Source organism: Narcine bancroftii, chromosome 10 (assembly GCF_036971445.1).
Source record: "Narcine bancroftii isolate sNarBan1 chromosome 10, sNarBan1.hap1, whole genome shotgun sequence".
NCBI lineage: Eukaryota > Metazoa > Chordata > Chondrichthyes > Torpediniformes > Narcinidae > Narcine > Narcine bancroftii.
Genome location: NC_091478.1, coordinates 11,133,542 through 11,155,828, shown reverse-complemented (window position 1 = coordinate 11,155,828; position 22,287 = coordinate 11,133,542). Strand labels below are relative to the sequence as shown.

Genomic DNA, 22,287 nt, shown 5'->3' with positions numbered 1-22,287 from the left:
TAAGAAAATAGGAGAGGCTAAATCATTGGGTATATTTAAGATAAGTTCTTGATTTAGGAAGGCAATCAAGGGTTATGGAAAAAGGCAGGAGAATGGGGTTGAAAATGATAGTAAATCAGCTACGATTGAATGGCGGGTGGATTTGATGGGCCAAATGACCTAAGCCTGATGGTGTATGCTGGCAATGAGTACCATTATGAATTTTCAGTCACCAACTTGGCATAACGATTTGTGACATGGGTTAGTGTATTTCTGGAGATGCTCTTGTGAAGCTTATCATGGTTCTGCTTCGGTTTTCTGCAGCTGTTCACCTATTGCTGTCACATGGATGACAAGAGCAAAACAAAACACTAGGGAAATTGAAAGAAGTAGATCTAGAAAAACAATTGATTATCTATCTTATGCATTTATTGTCTCTTTTAACTTAATTCAATTAGTTTATTATCCTAGTTTATATCTACTTGCTTGGCTACAACAATTCAGTATTCAGGCATATGTACATTAGGACAGCAGGGTTAGCGTAGCCTTTACAGAGGCCAACCACCTGGGTTCAAACCTGGTGCTGTCTGTAAGAGTCTGTATGTCCTGCATGGGTTTCCTCCCACCATTCAAAAACATACAGGGATTGGGCAGCACGGGCTCATGGGCCGAAGGGCCTGTTACTGTGCTGTATGTCAAAAATTTTTTTTTAATTGTACAACGTGTATGCAGTGCACTCCCAGTAACCACAAAAACTAGGTAGAGGGAAAGATGGGCTTTAATGTACAGAAGAACCTTGCTGGCCCGGATCCAGGTGTAGGAATGGTGGTAAGGGAGAGGTGGCTCAAACTTTATGGCCCAGGACCACGGGGGAGGACTCGTAGGGTATGAGTCATCAGTGGGCGGGCCAGCTCCATATATACGGTAGTCAATCATAATTATATATAGTGGAGGAAACATATCTCCACAGTGTAGAACAATAAACTCATTATCCGTAGGATTCGTCATACTTACCAATTATAAGATGAAACTAATCGTTTCCTTATTTCATTGGGTTTGAAAATTTACTTCAGTTTAGGACAGCTGCAGGGAAATGTGCCTCTCGAATTTCAGGGCCCTTATTAATTTTGAAGTCCAATGTTAAAGCAAAATACTGGGTGATGATTTTTAAAAACTGTTTTGAGAGATTGAATTGGTTCCATTCTGCTTTTCCTGTTTATTGATATCTATTATTGCTGGTATTTGCAGATACTTTTCAGATCTCACCAAGTGAGTTTTTATTGCCATTCTCACCATCTAAACCTCCTCTGGTTACTGCATCCCTTTGGGATGCAATTCCTCCCCTCAAATTTCTCCACTTGTTTCCTTCTTCAGACTTCCTCAAAGAAGAGCCCTCTGACCAAACTCTTGGAATATGTGAGTGAAAAGTATGATAGACAAAAGGTTTATTGGGTTTAAAAAATGTTTAAGTCCATCAATACGTGGACACACGTGAAATTAGATTGAAAAGGACTCTGAGACCAGTAATGGAAAATCATACTCAAATTTTTTTATCATCTGATTCCACAAGAACAACCCAACGAAACAGCGTTCTCAGGTCCTCGGTGCAAAACGTGCAAACACACAACTGACATAATGCACATACAGACAAACAATACATGTGCAGGACAAGTATGCATACAGGCATATAAAAATAAATATTGTTTAGTGAAGATTAGAGTCTCAGATGGTTAGTGACAGCAGTTCCTTTGGTGGTTCACCGTTCTCACAAACCCATGAAAACTTGAGGAATGGAAAGATTTCCCTTCTTTCAATTGATTCTCATGGAACATTATGGCTGATCAAGACCAGTGTTTTGTTACAACTCGTGATCTTACATGTGTAGTACAGGATATTGGAATTATAGTTCTTCTCCATAAAAATGATAAGTGGATCCATCAGACATTAACATCTGAACGAACTTATTTCTAACAAATAATTAATTCTAAAATACATCGCCACCCTAGTGGTGCCAGTGAGCCAGAAGGCCAAGGTAGGGAAGGTTGAGATGGTTGACTAGTTTCTTATTGGTCGGCACAACTTCGTGGGCTGAAGGGCCTGTTTCATGCTGTAATGTTCTATGTTTGAATTCTTGTCCATGTTGAGTTATTCCCATCAAGTCAATGATCACAGTGTGAACTTCAGTGCCCAAATTAATTTAGTTCTCGGCATTTCCTTCTGCCAGTGGTCCTTTTAGTAAGAGTGAATTTACCTTCAGGACTTGTACTGATGTCAGCTTCTTGATGGTAGAATCACACCTCCTCAACATTGATGCCCTATGCAACAGCTGGACACTTGGTAAGCATCCAGAGCAAGCTCCACCCATGAAACAGCTGAATACTTTTTGACAGCTCATAATTAATCCCACTCCCCTCGTTCAGCCAACTGTTCAATCTGTAAAGAAAACTACATTTTTTCAGAATTGTAAAAAAATTATGAAAGATCATTTATAACTTTTAAATATTGTTAATAAAATTTCCTGGTCAATTGAACACATAAATTGGCAAACTTAATAACCAAAAATTAACTCTCTGAACAAATGAATTGTTCTTGAAAATTAAATAAATTGTTTAATTTAAAAGAGAAGTACTTTTTTTCCAAAATAGCTTGAAAGACAAAACATCTTTGTCAGAATAAGCTTGTTAATGTCTCCAGCAATGTTTCACTCGGAGTACACAGTATGAAAAAACTGGAATAATAATAGAACCTTGATTTGTCACTTCAATATTCAGCATGCTGACTGACACCACGAGAGAAAGATATGGGTTAGTCCCTACAGGTTTTGCACATAGGATTCAAAAGATAAATAAATCAAAATGTGGCCTTTCTCTTCTATGTTTTTGAGAGCAAATTGACACCCGATGGAAATAAGCAAAATGTGCTTCTTTGACCTTGGGTGAGGGTGTGTGCCTGAGGGTGCCTGGCGGAGAAAGACTGAAGCAAGCATTGCAGAATGACCTGTGATTTCTGTAATTTTTCTTTAATATAAATTCACCAGCTGCACTTTGTTCCCTGTACTGTAAAACTGGGATAACGAAACCCTTTTCACTCTCAGTGATAGCTTTTTTTATTGGAAGTGACCTATGGCTTCAATTGACCTAAATATAGCTCTAAAACGAGAAAAAGTTTGAACAAACGATACAATTTCTGGAATCAAGAGCTCAGATGCAAAATTGAGAAGAGTGCTAATTTGCTTTGCAGTTTGATATCCTTCTCTCTTCTGGACTTTTCTGTGCCTGCAAACTATAGGATATATCTGACTTTACATCTCAGTTCCATGGAAACTGAAATTGTCCTGCTATTATTGGTGCATCACCACCGCTGATTAAACATTGTTAGAGTGTTACACTCTCGTTATTTTTCATTTTAATCAGAGGGAATTTAGCTTAGCATGTATTATGATTAAAAAGAGTGAAAATATTCCCAAATGTTCATGCATCACCATACAGAATCCAATCAAATTGGTAAATTATATTTAAAACAATAATAAAATAACTCAGTTGAAAGCATCAAAAGTTACTGATATAAACATTCAGAAAAATAAATCCTGTGATTGCAATTCCAGAGCCTCACATCATACTGTATATGCAGGCTTTTTGTTCATGTCTCAAGCTCTGAATTGTAAATTAAAATGGGCTGGGTCCACTGTAAAGTACTGTATAGACTTGTATCCAGCTGACCCCCAGTAGTTTCAGATGTCTGAACTGCACTTGTTGGTTGTCAGTCAGACTCTGACCTTTCGTGACAATGCAAACAGAGGAGGAGCTTCCGTCGAAAGGCTACAGTTTATAGCCAGTGGCCTTTTTGTGTGAGTTACTTTTCAATGCACTTCATTCAAGAATTGCAGCTTAAAATGTTGACTTCACTAACTGTTAATTGGTTGCCTGTCAGTGTCCTACATTCCTTATAATGATAATGGACTGAGAAATTGTTAAGAGGATCAGCCCCTGGATTCATTACTGTTTGTGAGCAACATTACCGTGAGAGCCACTGTTTCCATTGCAAGAAGACCATTTCAATTACAACGTATCTGGCTTACTTGTCCCTAGGTAAGCACAATGGGGTTTTTGCATGTGTGTAACATTGAGTTAAACTGGCAAAATAGAATTACAACATGAGACTGTTTAAGAAGATTTGTTATACTTCAGTACTCCTCAGTAAGTTTATCCCAGTGTTGCAGGTCATATTATGGGAAGGAGTTTTGCTGTGCATTTAATCATGAAATAAAAACTCCAGTCAGGATTAGGTCTTGCATACATTTCATGGAGACTAAAAAACTGGCTAAGTTAAGTTGCCTGGGTCAAAAAGCTTATTTTGATAAATTCTAGGATGTATTAAATTGGAGATGCAGTACAATGTGCCTTTATTTACTTTGCTTGGAGTTCTAATTCATTGATGAGAATATCAAAAGCAATAGACTTGCAGACTCTGGTGTCCTTGTGTCAGCCTGCGAGTAAGAGAGTCATCTGAAAGTTGGCAAGAAGCAAAACAGAAACACTCCTAAAGGGAGGCAGTCTGGGTGTGTTGGACACAGTAGGAGATTTGGAAAAGAGCGGGTGAAGCTGTCACCGATTCACTTTGATTGCATTTCTTCTTGGCAGATGAATATGAGATTGCTGCAGGTTTTAATTAAAACTGATGGAAGTTTTGGAAGTCCAACCTCCTTCCTTTGTTCTTAAATAACATTAGAAGTGGCAGTTTTGGTAATGAGGCACCCTGCCTCCTGTCGACAGAAAGAACCAACAAATATAAAATTGGCTCATATTATTTCTCTTGCAATTTCATTTGTAGGCTTTCTAAAGGGAATAATAATACATTCGTGATTCAGTCGGTGCAGACTGCTGATATTTTTGCATCTTTGCAAGAAGTAGTTGAAGCAGTCATTACAATTCACAGTTAAAAGGAACCCTGCTTAAAACATGAAGTGATCTCAGCTTGAGTAACGAATTATTTGCACTTTATGTAATGCCTTGTATGATCTCAGGATATCCCTTAATGCTTCACATTTAGTAGTTTTGATGCAATAGAAATATGATTGATTTATGCCTCTTCATATGCATTAATCATTCAAAAGCAGCGTAAGTGATTTCACGCAATGATCTCTAGGGAATTGGCACCTTTGGCAAAAATGGACCAGGCACTTGCTTTCCTCTGCACACTAGAAGGCCCGAAGACTTCCAACGAATCCTGCCATCAGAAGCCAGTGATCACATTGCTGTTTTCATGATGTTTGTTTCCACTCCAACCAACAGAAAATTTGAAGTAAAAAAAATTTTGAAAAATAAGAGCAGAAAGAGCCCATTCAACTCTTCCAGCTGCTATTCAAAGAAATCATCTCCTCCTCCAATTTCCCTCCATCTTGGCCTTCATACAGCCTTCTTGAGTGGAGAAGTGGGCCCTCTTCCCACTACAGTTGATGGGTCTCTGATTTGGGTAGCTTATTCCTTGCTGCTTTAACCTGTGGGCGAAGAGTTATCTATTCGAGTCAGAGTTATACCACAGGAAACTGGCCCTTCAGCCCAGAGCATCCATGCTGACCAAGGTAGTCCTATTTACCAATGTTTATCCCATATCTCTGTAAACCCTTCCAATCCATGCACAATATAACCACTGTTATCTGAAATTCAGGCAATCAGCAAAAATATCACAGAGAATAAAAAGGTAAAAAATTTGAAAGTTTAAAATGGGATCGCCTCGTCGTTAGTTCCCCAATCACACAAAACACAAACAAAATTCACTCATCTGGCATCTAACAATCCCCATGTTAGATGTCGGATACCCTCTTGTGGGAGGAAAATAGGTTGCCCCTCAGATCCTTGTTAAACCTTTCCTATCTCACCTTAAACCTATATCCTCTAGTTTTAGATTCCCCTATGCTGGGAAAAAGGCTATGCCCTTCATCATTTTATCTACCTTTCTGGTCACCCCTCAGTCTTTCACGCTCCAGGGAAAAAGGTTCTATCTTATCCTGCCTCTTGTTATACCTTGTGCCCTCCACTTCCAGTAATGTCCTTGTGAATCTTATCTATTCATTATCATCCTTTGGAAGGTTGACTTCAGAATGGTTGTGGAAGGGGTGAACTGTCAATGACATTGCTTCTGGCATTACTTTGTCATTCATTCATTTTCAATCATGTAGTCCCTTCCACACCGCAGATTACATCTGCGTTAACCTGCCAATATCGTGGGTCAAATCACGCAGTGTGAAATGACATAACCAGACAGGGCGAGTAGATTTCATCCAGGCTTTAATACATGGAGGGAGCAAGTGTTAGAGGCCGGCTGAGTTAACAAACCAGTTGCCTTCTAACAATGTGAAATGACAACCAGTCTAACTAGGTACGATTAGTGACATCAGCGCCTGTGTGAAATTTGTCAGTGTATGCTCGAGTTTTAAATTGGCATTCAAAAAAATTCAGAATTAGCCTCTGTTTACATCTACGACTGCACAACTCAGCCCGCCTATCTTCCTCCTCCTCCTTCCTGATGCACCTCATATGATCCGAGAAACAGCGGTCTTCTTCGGCCAGTGTTTCCAACACAGCTTTGATAACCGTGCTGATGAGAAAGGGGGTCCTTTATGATGTTGGCTGCCGACTTGAGGAAGTGCCTCACAGAAATATGGAAGACAAGGTGTGTGAAGTCCATCTCAGGCTCCGACCTCCCATCCATTGAAATGATTTCTGTGAGGCGCTTCCTCAAGTCGGCAGCCAACATCATAAAGGACTCCCCCAACACCCTGGTCGCAATCGCTTCTCACTGCCACCTTTGGGCAGAGAGTACAGAGGCATGAACACTGGCACCCAGAGGTTCAAGAATAGTTTCTTTCCAACGGCTATCAGGCTCTTGAACCGCACCCTGTTACATTCATCAAGGACTGCTCAGACACCACAAAAGGACTGCCTGTACTATTGCAAGTCACTTTTTTTACACTGGGATAACTGACTGTTTATTATCTATCTACTTTTTGTATTTATTGTCTCTTTTTAATTCAATTAAGTATACTTTTTTGTTTTTGTAGTTATTTTACAAGTACCTATTTGTCTTCAGCAAGTAAGAATTCTGGTGCATATATACTTTGTAGAATGTATCTGACAATAAACTCATCATTGTTATCCAATTTCAAAGCTAAATTGTCTGTTGCAGTGTACCAAACACAGCATTCAATTTGAGCAGATTTCCACGTTTGTCATAAGATAAGTGATCAAATGTTGTGGGAGCACGGGAGGTGAATCCATGGGCATTCAGTGACTGTGGGGGTCTCTCTTTTACTTTCTCTGACTGCAGGGGGGGGAGGGGGTGGTGGTGGGCAATTTCTGATTATGGTAAATCTTTGTCTGCCTTATGGTCGACTGATGGAGATTTCATGTAATGTTAAATTTTCTGTTTTATTACACAACAATAAAAGAATCTTGAATCTGCTTATATTTGTTAAAAATTGACTTCAAGTTGAAATATTCAAACTGCACAGTTAAACAAGAGGCCAGTTCTTCCAAACCTTTGCCTGCTGAGAGGATTTGTTTGCTTGTGAATGTAATTTTACTTTTTGGGGAGATTGCATTGATGGGTTGACACATTTTCCTGGCGCTAGAATCACTTGCTAAATGTAAACATCCCGGCAGTGCCAATTTGTCAGCATCTTGGGTCTAAAGATTAACTTTATGATTGTATCCATCTAATAAATGGACTCGTGTCGAGCATAAATCAGAAAACACAAGCAGTCTCTGCACAACATTTATCATTGATTTTCTTGGCTCTTTGTTCTTCTATTGAAACATCTGGATTGCCTGAAGCCTGATCAGTACGTGAGGTTGATTTGTGGGAAACACGAAAGTCTGCAGACACTGTGATTTGTTGTAAAAACACACACAAATGCTGGAGGAACTCAGCCGGTCTCGCAGCATACGTAGGAAGTAAAGACATATTACCAATGTTTCAGCCTGAACCCTTCTTCAGGTGCAAGCAAAGAACAGGAAGGCATCAGAAAAAACTGAAGACAGGCAGAGGGAGAAGTTCAGACCAATAAAAAGGTGTTAATTGGATATGACAAGAGGAGAGGTGAGAATTGATTTGGGATCTGTGTGTGAAAGGAGAAAGAGAGAGAGAGAGAACTTGGGGAAATGCAACAGGTGGTGGGAGGGGGTTTAATGGAAACTGGAGAAGTTGATGTTAATACCATCTGGTTGGAGGGTGCCAGGACAGAAGATGAGGTGTTGTTCCTCCAATTTATGGGTGGTCTCAATTTGACAGTGCATGAGCCCATGGACAGACATGTCAGGACGGGAATGGATGGAGAATTGAAACGGGTGGTCACTGGGAGATCTACGCTATTGATTTGTAGGTCAACATGGTTTTGCAATACCTGACGCAGAACTGCAGCCAGATTGAAGTTGGTCTTGAGAGACAGCTGAAGGTGGAATTTAAAGATGTTGAAGTTAATATAGGCGCAAGGAAGTGATTCTTCCATCATGATCTTTATCAATGTAAGATTAAAGTACTAGTTCGTACAGTGCTGTTCTAATTTTTGATAGGGTGAAGGATTTTAGGATCATGAATTTAAAGAAGGATTTCACATGGGACATCGATACAGGCTTTCTCCTGTGTGTTAGAGCCCAAGATCGTGTTATATGGCGAGCTCTCCACTGGCCACCGTGACAGAGGTGCACCAAAGAAAAGGTACAAGGACTGCCTAAAGAAATCTCTTGGTGCCTGCCACATTGACCCCCGCCAGTGGGCTGATCTCGCCTCAAACCGTGCATCTTGGCGCCTCACAGTTCGGCGGGCAGCAACCTCCTTTGAAGAAGACCGCAGAGCCCACCTCACTGACAAAAGGCAAAGGAGGAAAAACCCAACCCCAACCCACCAATTTTCCCCTGCAGCCGCTGCAACCGTGTCTGCCTGTCCCGCATCGGACTTGTCAGCCACAAACGAGCCTGCAGCTGACGTGGACTTTTACCCCCTCCATAAATCTTCGTCCGCGAAGCCAAGCCAAAGAAAAAGAGCCCATAAATCAGCTTCATGAGAGAGCACTGTCTTACCTTCTGAAACTTGATCACATGAACTTTCCAAAAATACCCCACAAGATTTGGAAGTGATTTTTCCAATGAATCAGTGGATTTAAATTGATATTGATGTTTAAAAAGAAATGAGCAATAAAATTGTGTCTGAGTCTTTCTGAGTCTGAGTTGTCAAAAACCGCCGGACATGACTGCATTGTCGATTGACTGGTAACCAACTACTTGTTTTGTTTTGCATGCACTGCTAGTGTCAGGTGACTTTTCACAAAACCTTTAGGAGCAAAGCATTTTGTCTGTTTCAGCTTCAGAAGGGCCCAGGGCCACTTAATTCTCTTTCATGTGAAGTGCTTCCAATTGAACCGATTGAAATGAAAATTCCATGGGTTTTATTGATTCTCACAAGCAACTTAGTTGAACATATATTTGTGAGATTTTAAAAATTGTAATGAAGAAGCTCAGCGGATCAGAAGTAAACACAAAAATCTGCAGACACTGTGGTTGAAGTAAAACCCAGTGCTGGAGAAACTCTGCAGTGTACTTTGTATCGCTAAGACCAAGATTCATAATCAACGATTAGGGCTTGAGCCCTTCATCAAGGTATGAGCACAATGTCAACAGGCATTTGAACAAAATGGTGGTGGAGAGGGAGGGGCAGGGAGTTTCACAGGTTGGAGGTAATAGGTGGCCACACCAAAAAACAGAGGAAGTGGGGGGGGTGGCTCAGGGAAGGGGAGGAGAGCTGCAGGACAGAGGGAGAACGCAGAGTGTCCAGCAGATACTGGAGAAGTCGATGTTACTGCCATCTGGTTGGAGAGGGCCCAGACAGAAAATGAGGTGTTGCTTTTCCAATTTATGGGTGGCCTTGGTACATGAGACCATGTGCAGACATGTCAGCGTGGGAGTAGGGTGCAGAATTGAAATGGTTGACCACTGAGAGAACCATCTTGATGAAGGGCTCAAGCCTGAAACATTGGTCATGTATTGTTATCTTTACTATATAAAGTACACTGTTTGACCTGCTGAATTTCTCCACTATTGCTCCAGGGGATCACTTTAGAAGCTGGTAGTGAAATGCAGTCATTTATCTTTTGGACAACTCAATGATTTCCAGCGCATATATAATCATTTTGGTCGCCTAATGGCATAAGTATTTGTAAGGTTTATGGCATGTGATCTTCACACAGATACCAAAGCAGTTTTTGTAAATCACAAAAATCTGTAGACACTGTGGTTGAAGTAAAAACGCAAAATGCTAAAGAAGCTCAACGGGTCCAACAGTCAGTGTTTTTGCACTGAAAGACCCAAGTTTTTCCAAAAGAAATTTAGCATTCTTACCTCTGGTGTGTCCTGATGAGGTCGTTTACACAGGAGGCCCTTCCTGGATTGCAGGGTTTGTTGGAGGGTGAACATGGGTGGACCCAACGAACAAACCTGGGTCGACGTCGCCGCAGACGTGCAATATACGTCCGACGGCCAGCGTCACGACGTGGAGGTCGTAGTGATGTCACAATCCTGCAACCAAAGGAGCCTCAGGAAAGAAGAGGAAATGGGACCAGAATTTCAGACCATTGAGAAGGTGGTCACTGTTTTGTTCAGCTGAGCGTATGTGTAATGTGCCCTGGATATGCGGCAGATTTAAGTCACGTGTTGCCGTCACGAGCTGAACTCATCATTGCACGTCAGAGAACGTCACCAGGAATGTCATATTCATTTGGCCTGTCTTTTTACGGAGTGGGTGCAATCAATTTACACTGCAACCACTCTGTTAAAATGCTTAGGGGTACAAGTGGAAATAATTAAAGGATGGAATTTGCATCAATAATTCTGTGCCAACATTTTTACACTGTCACCAGAGCAGAAATTTTCCACTGTTCTCTGGCTGTGTAAAAGTGCCAAGTGTCCTTTGTGTAGCAAAGGTAAAAATACATAACCAACGTTTCGGGCTTGAGCCCTTCATCAAAATATGAGAAAATGCCGATAGGCATCAGAACAAAAGAGTGGGGAAGGAGGGTGGCAAAGGCAGGAGATGATAGGTGGAGGGAGGAGACAACAGCGATGAGGGGGAGGAGGGATGGCTGAAAGGCAGAAAGGGGGAGGGGAAAGAAAAGGCAAGCAGGTTTAGTGGAAGGCAGTAAAGTTCATGATAATGCCATCTGGCTGGAGAGTGCTCAGACAGAAAATGAGATGTTCCTCCAATCTGCGGGTGGTCTGGGTGGGATAGTACACAAGGCCATGGACAGACATGTGAGCGCGGGAGTGTGACTCAGAATTGAAATGGTTGGCCACTAGGTGGTCTTTGTGGTTGCAAACAGAGAGGAGGTGCTGAGCGAAGTGATCTCTCAATCTGCGACTGGTCTCTCCGGTGTAGAGAATTCCACAAAAGGGTGCACCTGATGCAGTAAATAAATCCTCTAGATGTATAAGTGAGGTGTTGCTTAACTTGAAAGGCCTGTTTTGGGCCCTGGACCATGGTGAGGGAGGAGATGTGGGGGCGTAACTGTTTCACCTCCTGGGGGCACAGGGGAAGTTGCAATGGGTGGGGAGGGATGAATGCACGAGGGAATTGCAGAAGGCTGAGAGGAGAGGAGAGAAGGAAAAATATGTCTGGTGGTGGGATCCTGCAGTCACTGCCGGAAATTCCAGCGGATAATGTGTTGGATGTGGAGACTGATGGGGTGGTAGGTAGGGGATTCTGTTTGTTGCATCGGGGGACAGAGGGGGCCATGGCAGATGAGCGGGAAATGTCCAGTAGCAGAAGGCCTCGAGACTATGGTCCTTCCTGACAAAGCTCGTGTTGGCTCCATGAACCTCAGTACATCCCTCAGTTTGTCCTCCTGCAGCCTCCACTGTGCCAGTTGGCAGCATTCCCTCACTGGCATCTCACTGTGCTGGAAGACCATCATTTTGGACAGACCAAGGGACGCCTTTCACCGAGTTGATGATTTCGCAGCAGCACTGGATGTCTATCTCCTCATGCGTCCCTGAGAACAGCCCATCAATCAGAATGTCCAATGAGCAAGAAACAAAGGATTCAGAAGCAGATGAGTTGAAACTCGGGTAATATTATAGATATGCTGACAGTTGTGGGGATATTAGAATTTAAAATGATGTGATATAAAATATAAATAAAATGTTCATTGATGAAGCAGTTTAAAGAATGAATTGCATGACGGAGGCAGCTAATAGTCACATTTGATTGAACTTCTCATGACATGAAGTGAGTCCATTGAGTACATGCTGCTTCCAGAGTCATTCCATCAATTTCTGCTTCTCCTGTCATTCACCTACTTTGGGGATAATTTACACCAACCAACTAGCTCGTCAACCGGCATATCTTTGGGCTGTTGAATAAACTAGAACACCCAGGGGAACCCCATATTCTCGGAAGGGGGACTTGCAGTCAGCACAGCAGGTGTGGATGAAGCTCAGGTTCCTGCAGCACTCCTGTTGCTGGCTGGCAACTTGTGTGAAGATGAGACTTGCCTACATATTTTACATATACATCCAGTGAGCTTATCTCATTTCAGTGTAAGTGGACTAAATGGATGGTTTTCAGTGGCCACTGTACTGTAGCTTTCACTAAAGATCCAAATGGTTGGTTGCCCAACATCAGAAGTGAGATCACATTCCTCTCACTCTGTTTTGTCCTTCTGTAAGCCACCGTGGAAACATTACTCCAGTGAAATTACAGACAAAATCTTGCAAAAGCACTTTCCAGATAGAGAGGGAACAGTTGTGGATATTTGTTGACCAAGAGCAAGAGTGAGAAATTAAGATTGTAGCAGAAGAATGTTTCCAAGTATCTCAATGTAATGAATATCGTTAGAGAGCCGTGGTCAAACATGATTTCACAAATTGAAATCACCAAGTTTGATTTGTTATTATTTCAGGACTTAGCTGCCCCACTCAATCAGATAGACAAAATTTCTTATCAAAACGAAGCAGACATATTACTATCCACGATCCCATATCTTCTAGGACTGTTATTGAGTCAGAAGTTACTAAAGGAGATGAAGGGGAGAAGTGACAAACTGTATCAAAAGCATATCCCAAACTTTGAATGCATCCTTTACAAATTACTATTTATTTTCATGAAGTACTCTTAAGTAAATTCTATTTCTTGTAATGAAATGTCACTATCAGTTGAGAAAGAGCGATGTCCTAAATTGTGGAATTGTGGAGAATGATTTAGATCTATGGTTTACATCTTCAGGTGCTGTGAGGGATGCTGAACAATTATGGGGGCAGGGTGTAGATGTTGAGGACTAGGGTTGGGATGGGCTGGTCATATTTCATCATATTGAAGTAATTCGGTTAGAGTGTCCACAATAAAAGACTTTCAGGAGTTCCTTTTGAAGGTGTAACCCCTGACATCGTCAGGAATTTATGGGAAGCAATGCATGTTGTACCAAGTTGCACAATTGTACCATGAGGCTTTCATTGAGCAAGATGGGGAATCTCTGGCAGGGGAACCATCTGAGGCTCTCATTTGTACAATATTTATTTATTTTTATAGATGAAATACTTAGGTCCTGCATATGTATTATTTGTCTGTATGTGTGTTATGTCTGTGGTCGTGTGTCTGCATATTTTGCACCAAGAACCGGAGAACAGTACTTCGTCAGTTGGACTTGTACAATCAGATGACAATTAACTTGACTAGATCATATTGAAGTTCAACAATATGTCAATATCTTAAAAGCAAAAATATGTTAACAGGAGTTGGAATTCACAATCCTATAGCATTAACTATTTCCCAGACTAAAATGCTGACTGGATTACAGAGTATGTAATAGTAATTTAAATATTCAAGTTTCAGATTATTGCAGAAGAAATTGGGAGATTAAAATTACCCAAGTAAAGTTTATTTGAGACCAAAAATTCTTACAAATGGACAACAGGCCAATCAGAAGTTGAAGGAGAAAGGAATAATATTTTGGAAGCGATCGATTCAGTAGAAATATTGACGTTTTTCAGATGTGGATTTTCCTGCTGTGGATTTCCAGATACGTGTAAAATCAATGTGAAACACGTTTCCTTATGCCACAGTTTGACGATCCTGAAAATAATTTCATAGCTTTGCGACATGAACATTTATCCCGGCACATCTCTGATTTTATGCTTTTCAGCCTATCCGAGGCTTCTGAAAAGGCCAAAACAGTTCCAGCTCCATTACTCAAGCCTGTTGCTCCCTGTCCTGCACAGCTTCCTGATGATGTGAATGTGCTCCAGAAACAGTCTGAGAACATTTCATTGAGGTATTTATTTAGAACATTTAAACTCGAAGCTGAGAAACTTGATAGTCTGCAGATGATTTTCACTAATATCGTTTGCAGTTTTTTACCAATCATTTGTGATCTGTGCCATGTACAAAGTTAAACCTTTAATTGCACAATCCTTAAATCAACAAGAAAACTTGCAAAAAGCATGCATAATTATGTAAACCCTTTATTTGTTTATAACAACTTCAGTTTGGTTTTGCTTATCTTGGACAGGTGTATGAGTGCGTAGCCTCCGTGTCACTATAGTAGGAAGGGGTGATCAGCAAAAGTTCCTGTGAATGATTTTTGTTGTTGGGTCTCTAAGTCTATCCACGGATGTCACTTGATGGTGGAATAATCCATTATTGGAACAGGAAGATGGATAGAAGTAAGAAATGTACACAAATGAGTGGTTGATAGAAGGACATATGGAATAGAAACAAGAATGGGCATTCTTGGTCTCTTCTACATCGGAGACACAAGGTGCAGACTGGGAGATTGCTTCGTTGAGCACCTCGGCTCTGTCCACTGCAAAAGCATGGATCTCCCAATGGCCACCATTTCAATTCCCCATCCCATTCCCTTGCTGTCATAACCATCCATAGTCTCATAAACTGCCAGATTGAAATCACCCGCAAACTGGTGGAACAACACCTCATCTTCTGTCTGGGAACCATCCAACTGGATGGCATTAACATCAACTTCTCCGGTTCTCTCTCAGTCTTTTTTGAGACTCCTGCCTGCTTTTTGCTTACACCTTGAAGGAGGGCTCAGGCCCGAAACATCGGTAATATACCTTTACCTCCTCTAGATGCTGCGAGACCAGCTGAGTTCCTCCAGCATACGTCTGCTTGAGACAGTTGGGAGTGCAAACCACTAATCCTGCAGCGTTCTTGATTACCACTCTTCTCATCCTGGATCCTATAAGGATGCTATCCCTTTCTCCCAATTCCTTCATCTGTTTCCAGTTTGAGGCCTTCCACTCCAGGATATTCAAAATTCTTCTTCCTTCAAGAAGTTTGGTTTCTGCACTGCTGAACCTGATGAAGCCCTGACCCACATCTCCTCCACTTTCCACTTTCACCCCACCTCCCCCAAACAGAACAAGGACAGACTTCCCTTGGCCCTCACTTTCCACTCCATCAGTCATTATATCCAACATATTTCAGCATGATCCCACCAACAGTCACATCTTCCATATCCATTGTTTAGAGGGATCAACCTCTCCATGACTCCTTGGTCTGTCCTTGCCTCCCCACCCATCGTTCCTCCCCCTTGAAATTCCAGAAAATGCAAAACTGACCCCTAGACTTCCCAGGGGAGGTACTTTCATAAGCACTTCCTCCAATCTGACCTCCAGCATTCAGTGTACTTGATTTGGCCTTTTTTATATTGGTGACATCAAATTTAGATTCGCCGAGAAACTGCACCCTGTCCTCAGCTAGAACTCCTAATTGCCAATCATTTTAATCTCCCTTACCAGACATGTCTGACCTTGGCCTCATCCACATACAGGATGAGGCTAGATCTAAACTTGCGGACAACACACCATGTTCGTCATGGACTGAGTGGCATGAGCATTGTACTTTCTAACCTGAATCTGGTTTGACTGTTTCCATTTCTTTACCTACTCCCTTTCTCAATTTTCTCTGTCACCCATCTCTCTCTTCCCTCGTGGCCTCTTCCTCTATCTGTTTCTCCACCACTCCCTCGTCATGGACTGAGTGGCATGAGCATTGTACTTTCTAACCTGAATCTGGTTTGACTGTTTCCATTTCTTTACCTACTCCCTTTCTCAATTTTCTCTGTCACCCATCTCTCTCTTCCCTCGTGGCCTCTTCCTCTATCTGTTTCTCCACCACTCCCACCTTTTTGTGTCCAACACCCTGTGACATCTGGGTTGCTCCCCAGCTCTTTTTCCCACTCCAATTTATATAGTGATGTGTTTCCACTCAGTCTCAATTCAGGGTCGTGACCCGAATTGTTGATTGACCAATTCTATCCATGGAATGTATCCATGGAATGTGCCTGACCCGCTGACACTCTCCAGTTTCTCTTTGTTCACTCAGGATTCTAACGACTGTAGTTTTTGTGTTTATCAAGGAATGACAGAAGGTTTAATGTGACAGACAGAGTGTAGGAGTCAGAAGACCTAACTATCTATACTGAAATAGAAAGCTGTATTAATAGCACACTGTGAGATAACAGAAGGATCTTACTTTGAGGACAAAGTTCAATAGAACTGATGCAGCAAGAGTGGAACTAATGGAAGTTTACAATAACTTTGTGGTAAGGTGGTGAATGTAATGTGAGATAAACCTGACAATGGTGTCAGGATGTCTTGAGCTGAGTCTCAACTGACCTCAGCAGCAAGAATTGTGTCATAGAACAGAGACCATTACAGCATAGAACAGGCCCTTTGGCCCACCTATATAACCTGCTCAACAAACTAAGCCTTCTCTACCCTACATCCATTACCCTCCTTTTTTTTGTATCTATGTGCCGTCTAAGTTTTTAAAATGTTCCTATTGTATCAGCCTCCACCTCCATCCCTGGCAGTGTATTCAGGGAACCCACTACTCTTGGTGTTTAATAACCTATCCCTGACATCTCCCCGAAACTGTGCCTCTCATAATCTTGTAGACCTCTATTAAGTGTCTTCTCATTCTTCTACGCTCCAGAGAAAAACCCCAGTTCCATTAACCTTGCCTCATAAAGCACATTCTCTGATCAAGGCAACATCCTCGTAAATCTCCTCTGCACCCTCTCGATAGACCACATCCTGTAATAGGGCAACCAGAACTGAACACACTATTCCAAGTGTGGTCTAACCAGAGTTTTAGAGAGCTGCAACATCACCTCATGACTCTTGAACTCAATCCCTCAACTAATGAAGGCCAGCATACCATAAGCTTTCTTAACTACCCTATCAACCTGCACGGCAACCTTGAGAGATCTATGAATTTGGACCCCAAGCTCCCTCTGTTCTTCCACACTGTTAAGAGTCCTGCCATATACATGCCCTCCACCTTCAAGTTTGACCTTCCAAAATGCGTTACCTCCAAACTTGTCTGGATTGAACTCCATCTGTCACTTTTTCACCCAATGCTGAACCCTATCTATATCATGTTGTAACCTTCCACACTATCCACAACACCTCCAACCTTCATGACATCTGCAAACTTACTGAACCATTCATTCCTCTATTTCTTCGTCCAGGTCATTTATAAAAAAAACTACAAAAAGCAGATTAATTAATTAACCATTAAGACATTTCTGACATTTGGAAGTTGAAATCTCAGAATTTGTGAATTGGATAATCTCTCCTTCGACTCGAAGCCTGAGCACTTGTCACAACCTCATGCACCCATGATGAGCTTGTCAACTTCATTCACTTCGCGGCCATCTCCCACTGTGATTTTAAACTCATCTGGTCCATCTCTGACAGCACTCTCCTGTCTCCATCTCGGGAGACAAGTTTTCCACCGACCTATACTACAAACACACTAACTCCAAAAACAACCTTGACTACACGTCCTCATACCCTGCCCCCTGCAAGAATTCTATTCCCTTCTCTCATTTTCTCTTGTTTCTGCCACATCTTTTCCCAAGATGAGGTCTTCCAGTCCAGATCTTCCAAAATTCTGGCGCCTTCCACAAACATGACTTCCCCTCCACCACCACCAACTCACTCTTCATCCTCATCTCCTCCATTTTATGCTCATTTGCCCTGGCCCCCTCTTTCCCCAGACATAAAAAACACAGAATCCCCACAATCCTCACCTACCACCCCACCAACCTCTGCAACCAACACATTATCCTCCAGAATTTCTAGTACTCACATCAGGATCCCACTACCAGACACATCTTCCTCTCTCCTCTTCTTTCTGCCTTCCATAGTGATTGTTCCCTCCGTGACACCCTGGTGCACTCATCTCTCCCCACTAATCGCCCCCCCAGCACCTTCCCCTGTGGCTGCAGAAGGTGCCACACTTGCCCCCACACCTCCTCCCTCACTATGGCCCCAAACAGGCCTCTCAAGTGAAGCAGCACTTCACTTGTGTATCTGCAGGACTGATTTACTGCACCCGGTGCTCCCTTGGTGGTCTGCTCTACATTGGAGAGACTGGGCACAGACCGGGATATCGCTTCACTGAGCACCTTTGCTCTGTTCATACCAGCGACAGAGATCACCCAGTAGCCAACCATTTCAGTTCTGTGCCACACTCCCGTACTCACATGTACTATCCCACCAAGGCCACCCGTAAATTAGAGGAACAACATCTGATTTTCCATCTGGGTCCTCTCCAGCCAGATGACATTAACATCAACTTTTCTGGTTTCTGCTAGCCTGCAGTCCTCTCCCCCTACAGCCTCCTCCCCCTTCTCTCTCTATTCACCCAGTCATCCCTCCTCCCCCTGATCACTGCTCCCCTCCCTCCCTTCTCCACCTATTGCCTCCTGCCTTTGCGACCACACCCCCCCCCCAGTCTTTGTCCAGACGCCTGCCGACATTTTTCTATACCTTGATGAAAAGCTAAAGCCCGAAAAGTCTATTATGTATAAAGTTCACTGACCTGCTGAGTTTCTCCAGCATTGTGTCTTCACTACAACTCCTCCCCAACCTTGTCAACACACTGAATTCTTCCAGCAGATTTGTGCTTAATGCTCATTGTGATTGAAAATACTTTCATGCAGGGTTGACCTGACATGGGAAATAGATTAGAAATTGGCTTATCCGCATTTGAAGGGTAAAGGCATAATTATTTGGTATGTGATTAATTTAACAGGATCATTAACTGCATTTTACAATTTAAAAATGGAAAATACTGGAAATATTCAGTGAGTTAAGCAGCTGCAGAGAATGAAATCTGCTTAATGATTTTGGTAAATGATCTTTCACCAAATCCTACACATCCCACTGATGTCCACAAATGCTTCCTGATTGGAGGAGTGTTTGTTGCTGAATTTTCTCCCCTTTTTAATTTATTTCATTTTTAAAAAACATTTTCAACATCTGCAATTATTTGCTCTTGTGTCATGTATTTGTTGAACCCGTTCTGCAATTCAAGATTTCCTTCTTTATTTGAATAGAAAAGTTGAATTATTATTGAAATAATCATTTATACTGAGCTGATTTCATGATACAAATGAATTTTCAAATAGCCAAAAATGTTCATCCTTATATTGGTCAATTCTGTGTTTACCAGTGTATCCTCGTCTCCTGAAAAGGAAAAATCAGTTGCAGCTCTTCTACCGTCTCATTCTCCACAGCGCACAGTGTCCTTGAACGACGTCAATGTTCTCCAGAAGCACCTTGAACAAACATTAAGGTACCAATGTAACTATTTGGAAAAATAACCTTTTGGTCACAGTTAGACAAGCTTCCTCAAATATCGTTCCTGTCTTTCTCTGTTCCACAATCAAGATTGTTTCTTTAATTTTGAAATGTTTAAATTCACTGAATGTAAATAGCAATCATGTTTTACAGCTTTTCACAGCATTTCATTTGAATAGATATGCCAATTATGTCAGTCAAAGGCAGGATTCCAGTAGCCAGGTGCATTTTCCTTTTTTTTTGAATATTTTATGTAAAATTTTCTATGCATTTAATTTATAATTGTACAGTCAATGCTTAATTAAGCAGTGATTATATGGTATTAACCCCTCCCCCTTGCCCACCCTCCCTTCCCTCTTACACCTTTCCACTATAAAAAATTACAATATTAACAATAGATACAATATATAGTTATATAAAAGAAATATATATTAAAAAAAGTATAAAGAATATATAATATTAATCTGGATTGCACAAAGGACCAGCTCACGCTCTGGGATCATACGGTATTTATATTAAACTACTTTAGGGAAGAAGATTATTATAGGTCTTGAGAGGCCAGAAGTACATTTTTGCATATTTATCACTAAACTTTGCCTATACGGGCTCCAAATTTGTACAAAAGTTGAATATTTGTTTCTCAAATTATATCTAATTTTCTCCAAAGGTATTCAACTTTGAATTTCCAAATGCCATCTTTCCATGCCCAAATGTGCATCTGATTTTCAAGTCACTGCAATACACTTCCTTGCCACCGCAAAAGACAAAGAAATAGGGACCTGTAGAAATTGTTTTAAAATAACCTCACAGAAATCGTTATAAGTAAGACTCAACATGAGTTTATTCAGTCAAGAAGCTTCCAGAGAGAAAGGTACAAGCTTAAAGCTATCAAGGTAAGAATTGATTCCTGACTGAGTGTTTGATAGCCTTAAGCTTGTACCTTTCTCTCTGGAAGCTTCTTGACTGAATAAACTCATGTTGAGTCTTACTTATAACAATTTCTTTGAGGTTATTTTAATACACAATTTCTACATTTCTACAGACCTTTTGCATTCTACTTGGTCACGTTCTAAATTTAGAACTTTTTGGATGGATTTAGGAAGCTTTTCAGTACAGATTATTGGTACTGTTATTCCACAAAATCCAGATTTATTTTTGTTGGGGAATATAGAAGGAACAAGACCTGAATTAAAACTATAATTTTATCAAGTTAAATTTATCAAAACATTTGCAATTTCACTGGTTGCAGTGTCTATGGGTATAGAATATGTCAATCAATATTCGTATTTCCAAGTGTTGTCATTGGAGTGATGGTGTGACTTTAGATTTGGGCTCTGGTGATATACTGTACTTTCGATGATTGATTTGATTTAAATCTGTACCATGATCCTGCTTATTCTGAAATATTCCTGTATCTGTATTTGCCAGTGTTTCTGAAAAGGAAGAGACAGTTTCAATTCTTCCTCCTGTTGTCCCTCATCCTCCACAACAAGCTGGGTACACCAAGACATTGGACAATGCAGAGCTTCCACTGACATGCATAGAACAGAGTCCATTAAGGTATTGATACAGTACATTTCCCCAGGTTTGAAAAGCTTGGGACCAGATGTTTTACAGTTAAATGAATTTTTCGGAAAACCGAATAATGGCTTTAAGCTGCCCAGTAGCATCAGTAGAATACATCAGCGGTTAAACAACAGCAAAAGACAAGAGAGGCTCTTCAAGCATGAAATAATATTTAATTCTTACCTAAAAACAACGTGATCTCTTCCATTGTACAATACACAAGAGCTCCCTTGGATTCAAAATGTTGTTAACAGTGCGTCAGAGACCCACATGAGCACATTGGGTGAAATTTTTTTTACAACTTGTGACGTCATGTCACCACAGAAAAAAAGTTTGGATAATTGAACTTTTTGGTTAACAGAATTTCGGATGTGGGGAAATGTTCTTTCTTGGGAATTTAGAAAACTACAAATGCAGCTCATAATCGGTTAGGAAGCAATAAACATGCACGAGAGTTTCATAATGTAATGCAGTGATATTTACAACAGAAATCTTCTATCCAATTCACACAGAAAGTATAATAGAAGAAAGACAACAATTTAATTTGAAAGCAAATTTTTAGGATTTCTTTTAAAAAAAGATATGTAATATTGTTTCCTGCATTTCCAACATTAGTGAAAATTGTTTCTTGAAAAATTCAAATCAATGTTTCATATTTCTAGGAATGTTCAGATCAGATTATTTTCTTATTGATTGTTTTGATTCATCCAGAAAAGGTCAAATATCTTGGAAAATATTTCTAATGTTCTGGATTTTTGAAAACTTCATTTAGATCAGTAGTTCTCAACCTTTTTCTATCCACTCACGTACCACTTTAAGTATTCCCTATGTCATCAATGCTCTGTGATTATAAGGGATTGCTTAAGGTGGTATGTGGGTGGAAAGAAAAAGTTTGAAAACCACTGTTTTAATAGTCCCTAATTGACTTGTTATGTGCACGGTTTCATAACTCCAAAGGAAATGAGCAATGACAATTTTTCTCAAGCAAAATATTTCAGTAACAATTGGTTCTAGAGCAGTGATTCTCAACCTTCCCTTCCCACTCTCATATCACCTTAAGCAATCATAGAGCACCGATGGCATAGGG

The 22,287-nt window shown here is 41.0% G+C and overlaps 1 protein-coding gene across 7 annotated transcripts in view; it reads left to right on the top strand.

Moving 5' to 3' along the window:
• The window catches only part of LOC138744158 (microtubule-associated protein futsch-like), a 210,573-nt gene that overhangs the window by 76,687 nt on the left and 111,599 nt on the right, over positions 1–22,287 (top strand). For all 7 annotated transcript variants that reach the window (XM_069899816.1, XM_069899815.1, XM_069899814.1 and 4 more), the window contains 3 exons: positions 14,165–14,293; positions 19,507–19,629; positions 21,063–21,194. In XM_069899816.1, the coding sequence (XP_069755917.1) occupies positions 14,165–14,293; positions 19,507–19,629; positions 21,063–21,194 (384 nt within the window). The remainder of the gene's footprint in view (positions 1–14,164; positions 14,294–19,506; positions 19,630–21,062; positions 21,195–22,287) is intronic.